At 40.9% G+C, this 15,627-nt stretch overlaps 1 protein-coding gene across 4 annotated transcripts in view; it reads left to right on the top strand.

The window, feature by feature from the left end:
• The window catches only part of LOC124718856 (F-box/LRR-repeat protein 2-like), a 143,463-nt gene that overhangs the window by 33,478 nt on the left and 94,358 nt on the right, over positions 1 to 15,627 (top strand). For 3 of the 4 annotated variants that reach the window (XM_047244482.1, XM_047244481.1, XM_047244483.1), the window contains exon 4: positions 7,029 to 7,159. In XM_047244482.1, the coding sequence (XP_047100438.1) occupies positions 7,150 to 7,159 (10 nt within the window). In that variant the 5' untranslated portion in view covers positions 7,029 to 7,149. The remainder of the gene's footprint in view (positions 1 to 7,028; positions 7,160 to 15,627) is intronic. The other variant, XM_047244484.1, reaches the window with a different exon arrangement.

Below are 15,627 nucleotides of genomic sequence, written 5' to 3'. Positions count from 1 at the left end.
GTATGGTGTCTGTTCGTAACACTGGAACGGGACATACAACACTGAACGCACACTTAAAACTGCACCATAGAGGAGAAGGGGGGGGGGGGGGACCGGACTGATGAGGAGGGAAAAAAAGGAGGGGGGGAAAAGAAAAAAGGGGGGAGCCAAAGGAGGGAGAGGACACAGAAAGAAAGGGGGACAGGGCGGACGAGAGAAAGAGTGGGGAAGCGAGTGGAGAGGAAAGAAAAAGGACTTACAGGAGAGAAAGGAGTCGAAGAGAGGGTAGGTGGGGGAAAAAGAAACAGGATGAAAGGGGGGGAGAGGGAACCCAGGAAAAGGACAAAGTGAGGGAGGGGAGGTGAGGATCAGAGTTGATAGGAGGGATAAATGGATGGAGAGAGGGCATCATCCAGGAGGGGGAGTTGACGCAAGCCACCTTGGGAAAGCAGATGAAGGGTGTAGAGGTGGAGGGTAGTGGGGACACAATGGTGAAAGTGCGGCAGTGGGTGGGGGTTGGAGAGGAGAGGAGCAACCAGGGAATGGGGGGGATCAAGTCAGCAGGAGGTGTAGAGGACTCAGATATGTTCGGGGAAAAGGAGCAGATGGGGGAAAGGAATCAGGTCATAGAGGATCCGCATGGGGGATGGGAGGTGTATATGGAAGGCAAGGTGGAGTGCATGGTGCTCGAGGATCTGGAGGGATTTATAGAATTTGGGGAGGAGGGAGGGGGGGATATCCAGATGGAACAGATTAAGGATTTGTAGGTGTGGAGGATGGTAGAGGGGTTCAACCCCCATGTCCGACCAGAGAGGAGTTTAAGGAGGCAGAGGTGGTTGTGGGTTTTGGATTGGATAGAGCAGAGATGAGGGATCCAGGTGAGGTGACAGTCAATGGTGAGACCAAGGTAGGTGAGGGAGGGGGAGAGGCGGACAGGATGGATGCAGATGGTAAGGGAAAAATCAAGGAGCCAGGAGGAGCGAGTGGTACAACCTATGATGATTGCCTGGATCTTGGAAGGATTGATTTTGAGGAGCCACTGGTTACACCATGTGGCAAAAAGATCAAAGTGACTCTGGAGAAGTCGTTGGGATTGTTGAAGGGTAGGAGCAAGGGCAAGGAAGGTGCTGTCATCGGCATACTGCAGGAGGTGGACCGGAGGGGGGAGGGGGGGGGGAATTGGGGCATATTGGTTGTGTACAGGAAGTAGAGGAGAGGGGAGAGCACAGAGCCCTGGGGCACATCCACAGAGAGATAGAAAGTGCAGGAATCGGCGTTACAGATGGTAATGTAGGAGGGGAAGGAGGCAATCAGATGGACATAGTTGATAGGAAGGGCCTAGGTCTAGAGTTTAAACAGGAGACAGGGATGCCATATGCAGCTGTAGGCCTTTGGCCTTTTCGAAGTCTAGGGAGACAAAAATGGCGGAGCGACGGGAGTTAAGCTGGAGGGAGAGGAGATGAGTGAGGTGTAGGACTTGGTCGTCAGAAGAGAAGGAAGGCCGAAAGCCACATCGGGTGTTGGGGAGGAGGTGGTGTCAATGGAGATGGTGATGGGTGTGCCAGGTAAGGATGGATTCCAAGAGGAAGGTAGCAGTATGGGAGATGTCATCGAGATGTTGAAAGGTAAGGTCATGGCGTTCGACCTGGATGCATATGGAGTACCGGTAGGCATACCAGTTAGCACGGGAGTAATCATGGACAAGTTAAGGAGGAATGTCAGGGCAGGGGTGGCGACCATCAGAAATCGTGAGGAGGATAGGAGCATGGTCACTGCCAATTAGGGCAAGGACTTCAGTGGTGATGCGCCCAAGGATGTTGGGAGAGGCTAGGATCACATCAGGAATGGTGTTGGATTCGGGTCAGGTGTGATGCGGGAGGGGAACCAGGTCTCTCTGGAGGGTGGTGATAAACCGATGCCACTGCTGGAGTTCGTCAGGAACACAGCTGTGGATATTGAGGTCTGCGGCAATCACGTAGGTGGAGAAGGTACGGTCAATACGGGATGGGCATATGAGAGCGGACGTAGATGGTGGAACATGTGATGGTAAGGGTGGGGAAGAGGAGGCTGAAGGTGAGAGGTTCGGCAGGATTGTTGAGGAGAGGTTGGAGCCAAACAGGGAGGTGCTTCAGGTAGCCAATAGCAACCCCCCACCCCATGCACCAGGTGGTACAGGTTACGGGTGCGGTGGAGGGTGTAAGGGGTTGTGGAGATGGAGATATGGGGTTGGAGGAAGGTTTCATTTAGGATGAAGGCATCTACACAGTGTCGATAGTGGGTGTGGAAGAAAGGAGTTTGTGGGGGGGGGGGGGGGCAGGGAGCGGATGTTATGGTAAAGGATCTGTAGTGTTGTTGTGCCATGCTATGGGAGATTTAGTGGAGGGTGGTGAGGGGGGTGAAATGGGCCTGGTTGTGGGAGTAAGTGGCATAGGTGATTAGGTGGAAAACGGAATCTTTTCACTTGGAGTCGAGGGGATCCGACCCTCGGGAATCAACTGCTGTGTAAAGCAAAAGCGGTGTCCAGTATCCTCGGCCGGGAGGGGAGGGGGGTGGCTACTGCAGTGGTGAGCACCGGGGGCAGCAGCTGACGGATAGACGGACAGCTGGCAGCAGCGGTGATGGCTGGCACACAGATGGCGGGAGCAGGAGGGGCAGTGGGCGCTCCCACCCTGAGTGTAGCCCAGGCAGTGTAATCTTTTCACTTGGAGTCGAGGGGATCAAACCCTCAAGAATCAACTGCTGTATATGTGTGTATACACGTACATGTACGTGAAAACTTTAGCACAGATTCTCGCTTTTACACAAAACAAATCTTGCCACACTATAGTACTTCCAATCCTCTACAAGATTTCATTTTGAACTAAATTTTAAATTTTGATGGACCTTGATTGTTATCTCTATGTACCATTTTTATATATATATATAATATTTACTGTTATGCACATTTATGTTCATGATTTATCTGACTAGTACACTGTACCAAGTTTAATCTCCTATACAGTGGATAAATGAATAAATACAAGCAGTAGTTGCATGTACTTGTATTAGTTTATCACAAAGATTCGTGTAGGTTTATGTACCTTGAAAACCTCTAAACAAAATTTCAAAGTGAAACAAGCAACTTATTCATGAAAAACTGACACAGAGCAGTCCTGTCGATCAATATTCTCGGAAATGAATCAAATAGATTACTGTTGAGAAGATCTAATAATTTAGCACAAAAAACCAAGTGTGAAACTAAATGGTATTAATTAAACATTTGTTAAAGTACATGTGAAATGCCCATTTAAGAAGCATGTATACATTATAGAGGTTAGGCTATCATTACTAAAAAAAAAGAGTCACATGCTTGTTGAAGCCAAATAACCACTTTACTGTGTCTAGGCCACTGAGACCATTCCCTTATTCACAGTGTGATCTTTGTTGTTGTTGTGGTCTTCAGTCCTGAAACTGGTTTGATGCAGCTCTCCATGCTACTCTATCCGGCTGCAAGCTTCTTCACTCCCAGTACCTACTGCAACCTACATCCTTCTGAATCTGTTTAGTGTATTCATCTCTTGGTCTCCCTCTACGATTTTTACCCTATGCGCTGCCCTCCAATACTAAATTGGTGATCCCTTGATGCCTCAGAATATGTCCTACCAACTGATCCCTTCTTCTAGTCAAGTTGTGCCACAAATTTCTCTTCTCCCCAATTCTATTCAATACCTCCTCATTAGTTATGTGATCTACCTATCTAATCTTCAGCATTCTTAGGTAGCACCACATTTCGAAAGCTTCTATTCTCTTTTCGTATAAACTATTTATCGTCCACGTTTCACTTCCGTACATGGCTACACTCCATGCAAAAACTTTCAGAAAAGACTTCCTGGCACTAAAATCTATACTCAATGTTAACAAATTTCTCTTCTTCAGAAACGCTTTCCTTGCCATTGCTAGTCTACATTTTATATCCTCTCTATTTCAACCATCATCTGTTATTTTGCTCCCCAAATAGCAAAACTCATTTACTACTTTAAGCGTCTCATTTCCTAATCTAATTCCCTCAGATCATCCGATTTAATTTGACTACATTCCATTAGCCTCATTTTGCTTTTGTTGCTGTTCATCTTATAGCCTCCTTTCAATACACTGTCTATTCCATTTAGCTGCTCTTCCAGGTGCTTTGCTGTCTCTGACAGAATTACAATGTCATCAGCGAACCTCAAAGTTTTTATTTCTTCTCCGTGGATTTTAATTCCTACTCCGAATTTTTCTTTCGTTTACTGCTTGCTCAATACAGAGATTGAATAACATTGGGGATAGGCTACAACCCTGTATCCCTCCCTTCCCAACGACTGCTTCCCTTTCATGCAGCCGTGGCTTATTAAACTGATAGTTCGATAATTTTCACACCTGCTTTCTTTGGAATTGGAATTATTAGATTCTTCTTGAAGTCTGATGATATTTCGCCTGTCTCATACATCTTGCTCACCAGGTGGTACAGATTTGTCAGGACTGGCTCTCCCAAGGCTATCAGTAGTTCTAATGGAATGTTGTCTACTTCCGGGGCCTTGTTTCAACTTAGGTCTTTCAGTGCTCTGTCAAACTCTTCGTGCAATATCATATCTCCCATTTCATCTTCATCTACATCCTCTTCCATTTCCATAATATTGTCCTCAAGAACATCGCCCTTAGAACTGGGTTTTCATCTGAGCTCTTGATATTCATGCAAGTGGTTCTCTTTTCTCCAAAGATCTCTTTAATTTTCATGTAGGCAGTATCTATCTTACCCCTAGCGATATAAGCCTCTACATCCTTACATTTGTACTCTAGCCATCCCTGCTTAGCCATTTTGCACTTCTTGTCGAACTCATTTTTGAGACGTTTGTATTCCTTTTTGCCTGCTTCATTTACTGCATTTTGGTATCTCTCCTGTTACCCAAGGATTTCTATTAGCCCTACTCTATCCTCTGCTGCCTTCACTATTTCATTTCTCAAAGCTACCCATTCTTCTTCTACTGTATTTCTTTCCGCCATTCTTGTCAATCGTTCCCTAATGCTCTCGCTGAAACTCTCTACAACTTGTGGTTCTGTCAGTTTATCCAGGTCCCATCTCCTTAAATTCACACCTTTTTGCAGTTTCTTCAGTTTTAATCTACACTTCATAACTAATAGATTGTGGTCAGAGTCCACATCTGCCCCTGGAAATTACTTACAATTTGAAACCCAGTTCCTAACTCTGTCTTACCATTTTGTAATATATCTGAAACCTTTCAGTATCTCCAGGCTTCTTCCATGTAGACAACCTTCTTTTATGATTCTTGAACCAAGTGTTAGCTATGAGTAAGTTATGCTCAGTGCAAAATTCTACAAGGCGGCTTCCTCTTTCATTTCTTCCCCCCAATCCATATTCACCTACTATGTTTCCTTCTCTCCCTTTTCCTACTGACGAATTCCAGTCACCCATGACTATTAAATTTTTGTCTCCCTTCACTACCTGAATAATTTCTTTTATCTCATCATACATTTCATCAATCTCTTTGTCATGTGCACAGCTAATCGGCATATAAACTTGTACTATTGTGGTAGGCGTGGGCTTCGTGTCTATCTTGGCCACAATAATGCGTTCACTATGCTATTTGTAGTAGCTTACCCGCATTCCTATTTCTTTATTAAACCTACTCCTGCATTACCCGTATTTGATTTTGAATTTATAACCCTGTTTTCGCCTGACCAAAAGTCTTGTTCCTCTTGCCACCAGATCTTCGCTAATTCCCACTATATCTACACTTTACCCTATCCATTTCCCTTTTTAAATTTTCTAACCTACCTGCCCGATTAAGGGATCTGACATTCCACGCTCCGATCCGTAGAATGCCAGTTTTCTTTCTCCTGATAACGACGTCCTCTTGAGTAGTCCCCGCCCGGAGATCCGAATGGTGGACTATTTTACCTCCGGAATATTTTACACAAGAGGGACGCCATCATCATTTAACCATACAGTAAAGCTGCATGCCCTCAGGAAAAATTATGGCTGTAGTTTCCCCCTTGCTTTCAGCTGTTCACAGTACCAGCACAGCAAGGCTGTTTTGGTTAGTATTACAAGGCCAGATCAGTCAATCATCTAGACTTGCCCCTGCAGCTACTGAAAAGGCTGCTGCCCCTCTTCAGGAACCACACGTTTCTCTGGCCTCTCAACCGATACCCCTTCGTTGTGGTTGCACCTATGGCACGGCTATCTGTATCGCTGAGGCACGCAAGCCTCCCCACCAACGGCAAGGTCCATGGTTCTTGGGGGGTGGGGGGGGGGGGGGGGGGGGGTCCTTTAGCACTAATGAGTGTAGGAGCCATTGGTTTAAATGGTGATTAATACCATCAGAACTGTCAACTGATGTCTTTGTGTTGAATTGCAATTGCTGGAACATGCCTTCAAAATGAATTTTGGCGTTTTTGCTGTTACTGGCCACACACTGACTTGACACTTCAACTCAGTTCTTAATGTGGTTATACCTCCAAGTAGTTCTCTTCCTTCGACGTTTCAAAAATCTTTGACTTTGTTGACATCTCCACGAGTCATTATAGCAGGTTTTGCTTATTATTTCCTCATTGCACACATTTGTAGGCTGCCAAGGAGAATGTATGTAAGTTTTTTTGCAAGCGTGAACACTGAACATGCTGTTCATACGACTTTAAAGTTGGAAATGTGATGGATAAGAATCAGTATCACTAAGCAAAAAGGCATTGTTTCCGCAATTGTAGCTTCATCAGCTTTAGACGCAAATACATTAAAAGATGATTTAAATGAATTACAAAAGCACCATTTCCATATCACATACTTCTCTTGTTGGTTATTTGAAATATATAAACAAAATGGGAGTCACATTTATTAAGCCAGATGCGTCACATTACTAGATCAAATACGCATTAAATCGTTTGAAAAAGCGTCCCTGACGTTATATCATTAGCGTAAATACTGTAATATTTGCTATGTGAAACAAGTGTTATGTGCACACAACAGAATTATGAACAAAAAGCAATCGTAAACAACAGACTGTTGTGTGTTGCAGCATCTAACATGGCGACGCCAGTTGCCAAACAACTTTAGCCACTGTGGTTGGCAGGGCCAATGCGCTAACTGTTGTCAGCACTGTGAGAGTGTCTTCGGAGTGTGTTCTTTGCGTTCGTGAGATGGAAGTAGGTAAGGAAGTAGTTTTCGTCATACTAGCAAATTTTTTATTTGAATTATGTAGGAAATTGTGATTAATTGACTGTAGTGTGTATTCCTGATCATTCACGTGCATCAAACCCAATTAAATGCTGTGTTTCAGTTCACTTAATTGTGATAATTTTTTGTAATTTCGTAAGTATGTTACACACGTGTACCAACTTGTTGCCCAAGACAATACTGATCCAGACTGAATCGTAATTTGCAGCTGTGATGAGATACATTAGTTTCACAGTTTACATTTCGTGTGTACAAATACCGCGAAAAATGATATGTACAGGAATTTTTGAGGCCTTACGATTTACTACGAACAATGAAATGCGGCTGATTTTACTGTGTCACTGAAAAAACGACTTAAAACTGCTGAAAAGTTACTTTGCGAACGTTGTGTACTTAATATGTGTCAGAGTACTTCGTTGACGCTTGTTCCTTCGCAAATATGGGTTTTCTGAAATTGCAGTTTCCTTTGCCTAATGATAGGACAGATTTATTAAAGGGTCATTCCACGTCAAATCAACAAATGAAACCATCGTTTTCAAACTTAACCCTCTTGGATTTAAATGAAATTAAGTATGCCTATAGTACTCATAAATAGTACCACAAATGAATTTTTTCACGTTTTTCTGATAAAAAGTTACCGAGTAATGGACTTTCATAAATTGAAAAAATGACAAATTTTTGACTCGTGGAACAATGTTGTTTTCTTTATAACTCGTGTTCTAATTAAGCTAGAACAATAACATTTACTTCATTAGAAAGCTCTCTTAAAGAGCTTTTATGATACCAAACAAACAACATTGTTGAATTTGTCGAATTTTGAAAAACTGTATTTTTAAAATTCTAAAAAAAAATGTATGTGAAAGATACACTTCACATCTACATATTCTGAAAGTTTCAACTTGTGATGAGCATGGGATCACTGTCCAAAGCAATTTTATGTTTACCACAATTTTCCAAAATCACAGTCAGATAGGTGAATTTCTATTATTTTGCTACACATGCAAATATTACAGTGTTAGATTTTGTTATACGGTCCACAAATTGTACTTTTGAAACGAATAACTGCTTATTAAACTTTAGTGGTAACTATTTATTAATAGCTGTAAAACCGCGGGGAAGAAAAAGGAAGCTATCTCTCATTTTAAAGATTATATATAAAATGATTCTTTGGTGTTACTATCTGCAATCTATTCAGTATTTTATCTCTGGTTAACATTGTCAGCAATTTTCACCTATTGTTGAAAGTGACCCACACAATCTTTTGTTGTGAGGCAACTGTAGTGAAATTATGTGATTAACTTTGAAATGTGTTTTGAATCTAGCTTAAAGCTACTTTTGTACAAACCTCACAAGAGTCTGTAAGTTTGTATGCCTACAACCAGTTAATGTTTGCATACTATTAACATAATGAAATATTTTTTTACAGGAAGTGAAAGAATAGAGAAGTTATATTGTGTAGTGTTGAATATAGAAAGCTGGGGCATTCAACTTCAATAACATTTTTTATATTAGTTTGTTCACTTGAGAAATATAAAATGCCTAAAAATTCAGCTTTGTGCTGTAATCCATTTAATGAAAAGGGCCACAATAACCACAAGAAAAACTTTTGGCCTGTTTCACAGTGGTTGATAGCAAGAAAATCTTTCTTAACTTTAAATCAAGAAGTGTGTGACAACTGCCGTAAAAAATTTGTGATACGTCTAGCACAGACAATGATGATGATCTATTGTATTCTGTGGTGAAACAAGAAAATGAAAAGGTTTTATGTGATAGTGACATACAAGACATTGCATCAAGTGAGGCCTTAGAAAGGTTGAACGCTTCTTTGCAGTCCGTTGGTAAATCGCCAATTAAGAAGAAATGACTGTGTGAAGCAAAATAGCCTAAGGAAAAACTCATTAAATTAACTTCAACAATTCAATCAAAGGTATTATTGCTTCCTTCCGAAAAAGAAGAGGAGGTACATGATCATGCAGAATCTGAGATGATCAGTCAGCTAAAAGATAAATTTCGTATATGTACATCTTGAAGTAAACAGGTGGATATTCTTACCATTTTACCTAAAAGCTGGAGTTTTAAGAAGCTTCCAGATGAATTTAACATAGCAAATTATATGGCTTGAAGAGTAAAAGATTTGGTGAAGGCAAAGGGAGTTTTGTCTTCACCAAACTCAAAACCTGGCAAGACTCTTGATCAAACAACTGCTGATTTTGTTAGAAACTTTTATTGATCTGATGAGATAAGCAGGGCAATGCCTGGGAAAAAAGATTTTGTGCTTGTGAGAGATAACGGAAAAAACTGCAAGTACAAAAACAGCTAGTTTTAAGTAATTTGAAAGAAATTTACGTGAACTTTAAAGACAACCATCCAGAGCTCCACTTTGGATTTTCGAAGTTTGCAGACCTACATCCCAAAAATTGTGTTTTAGCTGGAAGTGGTGGTACACACAGTGTCTGTGTGTGTACTACCCATCAAAACTTCAAACTTATGCTGACTGGGTGTAACATTCCTCAGCTGACAAAGGATGAAGATAATCCAATAAAAACTTACAAAGACTGCATTGCAAGAGTTGTATGTAATCCGTCATTACCTGCTTGTCATTTTGGTGAACATAAATTCTGCCCTGACCCAGAAACATTTAAGACATATTTACAAGATTTGTTTAATACTAATGATATTGATAATATAACTTATCAGCAATGGGTTTCCGTTGATCACACGTCTCTAGAAACAATCATAAAATCATTTGACAACTTTATTGATTGTTTTTTTGATAAATTAAAATTGCTTACACGACATTCATTTGTTGCTAGTCAACAATCAACCTTCCGAAAGAGACTGAGAAATGAACTTAAAGAAGGCGAGGTCTTAGCGATCTGTGACTTTTCTGAGAATTACTCCTTTGTCATCCAGGACAAAGTTCAAGGCTATCACTGGACAAACATGCAAGCAACAATTCATCCCATTGTTGCTTATTACCAGGGTGGGAACAAACTCGAGCACCCAAGTCTTGTAATCAGATCAGAATGCCTAACACATGACACCGTTGTTGTGCATTTGTTCCAGTCGTACCTGATGGACTTCCTGACTGTTAAATTTGGTAGAAAACCAAGAAAAATATATTATTTCTCTGATGGAGCAGCAGCTCATTATAAAAATAGGAAGAACTTTATCAACCTGTGCCATCATGAAGATGATTTCCAAACTGAAGCTGAATGGCATTTTTCAGCCACCTCGCATGGGAAGGGAGCTAGTGATGGTGTTGGTGGAACAGTTAAACGACTTGCAGCTCGAGCACGTCTGCAACGGCCATACAGTGATCAAATAATGACACCAAAACAACTTTATATGTTTGTCGAGGATAACATAGAAGGAATGAACTTCAAATATGCTACTAAAGAAGATCACAAAAATGAAGAAATGAAACTTATGGAGAGATTTGAGAAATGCTGCAAAATTGTAGGGACACAAAAACTTCACACTTTTATTCCTTTTAGCAAGGAGAAAATACTAACAAAAGTGTATTCAAACTCTGATGATAGTAAAATTGAACTGGTGACAGTTTCTGACAGTGATACAATACCGTTCAAAGACATAAAAGGATATGTTGCTTGTGATTATAATGGATACTGATGGTTAACCTGTGTACTTGAAAAAAAATCAGAAGGATGAAATCACGGTTAGTTTCTTACATCCACATGGGACCGTCACCATCTTTTACATTTCCGAGTCATCCAGACATTCTTTCCATAAGCAGTAGGAAGTAGTGGCAATCGTGAACCCTCAAACTGCTACAGGGCGAACACATAAGTTATCCAGTGCAGAAATGTTGATGTGCAACAGACTGATTAGTTCGAAGTATGAAGAAGTGCACTAATAGGATGCGTATTTGTAAATAATAGTAATTACTAACTGAATTTAAGGTCTGATATCAGGTATTCATCTTTCTGTGTTTTATTTATTTATTTATTTATTAAGTTTTCATTTTGTATTTATTAATTACAGAAGCATAAAACATATGTTCTTTTGTCAATTATAAGTTATTTTTAATTTCCACATTTTACAACAACATACAACTGGTGAGAAGTAGGCGTAATATCTAAATAAATTAGTTTTTAAGAATTTTTAAAGCACCTCCCTTAATGTAAAATTGCTTTTGATAGTGATCCCATGCTCATCCCAAGTTGAAACTTTCAGAATATGTAGATGTAAAGTGTATCTTTCACATATATTTTTTTGGAAGAATTTTAAAAAATACAGTTTTCAAAATTTGGTAAATTCAACACTGTTTGTTTAACAATTTGTGTATATATATTAAACTAATGATGTTTGAAAAATATATCTAAAAACACAGATGATGTGACTTACTGAACGAAAGTGCTGGCAGGTCGATAGACACACAAACAAACACAAACATAATACACAAAATCAAGCTTTTGCAACAAACTGTTGCCTCATCAGGAAAGAGGGAAGAGAGGGAAAGATGAAAGGATGTGGGTTTTAAGGGAGAGGGTCAGGAGTCATTCAATCCCGGGAGCGGAAAGACTTACCTTAGGGGAAAAAGGACAGGTATACACTCGCACACACACACATATCCATCTGCACATACACAGACACAAGCAGACATTTGTAAAGCTCAACAATACTAATGATGTTTGGTATCATATAAAAAGCTCTTTAAAAGAGCTTTTCCAATGAAGTAAATTTTATTGTTCTACCTTAATTAGAACACAAGTTGTAAAGAAAACAACATTGTTCTGCGAGTCAAAAATTTGTCATCTTTTTCGATTTTTGAAGGTCCATTACTCGGTAACTTTTTCGTCAGAAAAATGTGAAAAAATTAATGTGTGTCATGATTTATCAGTAATACATGCATACTTAATTTAAAAAATATCTGAGAGGGTCAGGTTGTAGCACTTGTTGATTTGACTTGGAAGTGCCCTAAAATCAAGTTAGGACCAGTGATCAAAATTAACTACCTGTGTGATATGAGTACTCAGCCTTCTGATTTCGCCATGATCATAAGTTGTAATATACTTGAATGCTCTTTGGTATTTATTTAAGGCTCCCATTAGCACTGGCGCCAGTGTGACCCCATGCAACTCAGAAATAGGTATCTCCCTTGTTTTCGAAGCTATTTTCAGAATTTGTCATTCTCCCTATAAGAACAGGATGGTGATTCTTCTGAAAAACCTAGAATTCTCAAGAAATTAAATTTTACCAGGAAAAATTGGGAAAATCTCGAATTTTGCATTTTTTAATGTAGCGTTGGAATTTTGAGTTTTGTGGGTCACAAATTCTAAAATAATTCAAATTAAACATTTGTGCCTTCATCCTCAGACATGACAGTCTCCGGAGCAACAAGAGCATGCAAATCAATTCATTCATTCTGCTGTTGGTTCATCTTGAAGGCCCATATGTGATTTGGGTAATAGACGTTGAGTGCTTAGTATCTTCCAGTGGCCTGTTTTGTGGGTGCAGGAGTTAAGGGAACGTCCATTAGTGGTTAGTTTTAAAATTGTGGTGTTTTTATTGGGGCAGATCACAACCACCCAGTTTTTTATGATATGTTTCTATAAATCAGCAGAACATTTGTGTGAAAGTTTGTCAGTGTAACCTAGACGTCAGGCTGGAGATAGGATACTACCCTAGTTGTAAACTGAACGCCGAAACGGTAAATTCTACGTTTATAAGTGTACTCACACATGGGGATTCTAGTCTAAAAGCAACATCTGACCACCGCAAAAACTCAGAAAGGCGTGATATTCTAATTAACACTTGCGGGATTGAAAATCAGCTGAAACAACTCAAATTGAACATGAGCCAGTAGGTGATGGAATTTCCATCAGATTTTACATTATACAATCTACGGAATTACAAATCTTACAAATTTAATTGAAATATAATTGATAAGCAAATTGGGCAGATTACAGCATCAATGTGTACATTCTCTTGTGTGATTATAAGCAGCAGTTACATTTACGTATTGGACCCCCTGAGGTAATGGTTGTGAATTGGTGAAGTCAACAAATGTGAATGAGCCGTGCGTGGCTCATGTTTCCGCCATCATGTATTTTACACCCTGTTTTTAACATACTACCACCTCACTACGTTACTTTAAATTTCTGGTGTCACTGAGACGCTGCTTTGCCTGACCGTGAGTGGCATTAGCACCATGTATCAGTATATCCCCTCTCGTAGTATGTTTGCTCGACTGCTATTACTTCCCGGTCGTTGTCTGTCATAAGGGCAGTTCGGGCCTCGAGCTCGGGTCTGCCAGTCAGTTGGAACGCGTCTGAAATGCAGTCCGGACCTGCCAGTTGGGGAGTTGCAATGCGGCATTAGTGCAGTCGGGTTGGGGCTGTGAGGTATGCATCGACATGGCTCACCCGACCGTTGCTGCCACGCTTCACCTGAGCCAGGCCAAGCTCTTGGTGGATCGTCAGTCGGGTTCGTCTTACCGGGCGACTCATTTTGGATCGCCGTTCATTGATGAGTCAGGTGTGTGTTGTGTGTGTGTGTGTGTGTGTGTGTGTGTGTGTGTGTGTGTGTGTACGCGCACGCGCGTCGACTCCTGATTTGTCTTTGTGCGTACTTAGTTACTGTTGGGTATCGTTCAGGTCTTCGTGCAAGTTTTTGTCAGGTTGTGTGTGTAGTTGACGTTATTTCCACTGACAACTATTTTAGATGTTGTCGGCATTCTGAGGGTAATCGGTCAGCTGGTGCAGACCAGGGAGGATATCTCCATGTGGCACAGTCGTCTGGGTCCGCTGGTGGTCCCTGCACAGTGTCGGAGTGTCTGTGGAGCTGTCGGATCACTACGATCTTCGTGGCTCACCGACACAGGACGTCAAAGTTGAGTTCATGTTGTGTCGTTTGTTTCGGTGGTTCGCTGTTGGGGATCTTTTTCTGTGAGTAACACAGAGTGTTAGTAGTGATGTAATCGAGCCGCCGTGTGGTGGAATTAACTATATTGGTTCACTACAGTTCAAGTGTGGGCAGTGGAATTTTCTGCCTTGTGGGCCGTTAGTGTTCCAGTTACCTGCCCTGGCCATGTTCCGTTTACCTGCCCTGGCCATTAACATAATTTCAGGAAGTGTCCTTTCCTCACCTGTTGTCGCTGTCCAACACGGTGCGTTGTTTTGATAGCTTAATACATATTTCACTGTGGATAATGACGTCTGTAACAGTTTTGTCTTTGATTTTTCATGTACCGATTGGTGGCTAGCAAGTCGTTTGGTCCGTGACTGTCTCTTGGTTGGGTTACCGACGGATCAAGTGTAGTTGGGCCCACCACCTGTCTCACCTAAGTGAACGTTAATGTTTTGAGGGCAGATAGTGATTTACCATGCCAGTCAAGTTACAATAGTTCACATTGAGTGTTAGGCAAACCAGGAATGTGTACAAGCAACTCTATGAACACTGCTGATGTCATTTTGGAAGATTGTAGTGTCCACAGAATACTTGTCATGATGATGTAGAAGAAAGGGGAATACTTGGCCACCGAGAATGTCGAAATAACCATCCTGGTTCATGTTGATGGTACCCTGAATGTGTTAAAGTCATGGTATGAAAACCACCGAGGGCTGTACTGAGACGATGGCATGATAGTTCATTGCTGAGAATGCAGTTGTACAGTGGGCACCTACACTGACTGAAAGAATCTGTTGTAAGAACTAACTGTGACGGATACATCAGTTCTCTCACCCTTCATGTTCCTGTCTTCACCTGAAAGCAGATTTCTTTCCCCTAGTCCTACACTGTAAATGATTGCTGTTGTCACATCATTTCGTCCAAGTACCATTGTAAAGAAATGACTACTACCGAGCAGGTGTCCACATGGCTTGTGTTGTCAACAGTATGTTCAGTTCATGAAATTGCCACGTACACAGCTAGTTAATGTTCAACAGCAGAATTTTTCACTATGGAATTTTCGTGTCTCAGTTCGGTCAGTGGATACTGAACAAATGTGTGTGCTATTTCCGGCAGGGGATGACTAGAGTGCAACTATTTAATCTACAGTTCTTCAAAGTATTTGATAGCTCATTAAGTGAAATGGTGAAGCATTTCATATATAACACACAATATCATCTCGCTTCAATTTCCTGCCAGTAATGCCTTAAATGAGAGCTGAGTAACTCATTTTTAAAAATATGCAGTGATTTTGATGCTAAATATACCAGAAATATTGATATTAACTCAGCTGAACCAGTTAACAAACTATTGGCTTTCGAATTCCAGTAGAAGGATCTAATGAAGAGCACTGATACGGCTGTTTTGAGAGCCACCTCCTTCTCCTCCAAGTATGGCTTATGAGACACTTATCTAAACAATAAAATAAATTGGGGATGATGACAATTCTAGTGCCTGTAACATCTTTTCAAAGCAGTTTCAGCAAATTAAAAATGATTAAAAATATTTAATATAAAAGTGAAGCAGGC

Source organism: Schistocerca piceifrons, chromosome 10, assembly GCF_021461385.2.
Source record: "Schistocerca piceifrons isolate TAMUIC-IGC-003096 chromosome 10, iqSchPice1.1, whole genome shotgun sequence".
NCBI lineage: Eukaryota > Metazoa > Arthropoda > Insecta > Orthoptera > Acrididae > Schistocerca > Schistocerca piceifrons.
This window is presented reverse-complemented; position numbering and strand designations above follow the sequence as displayed.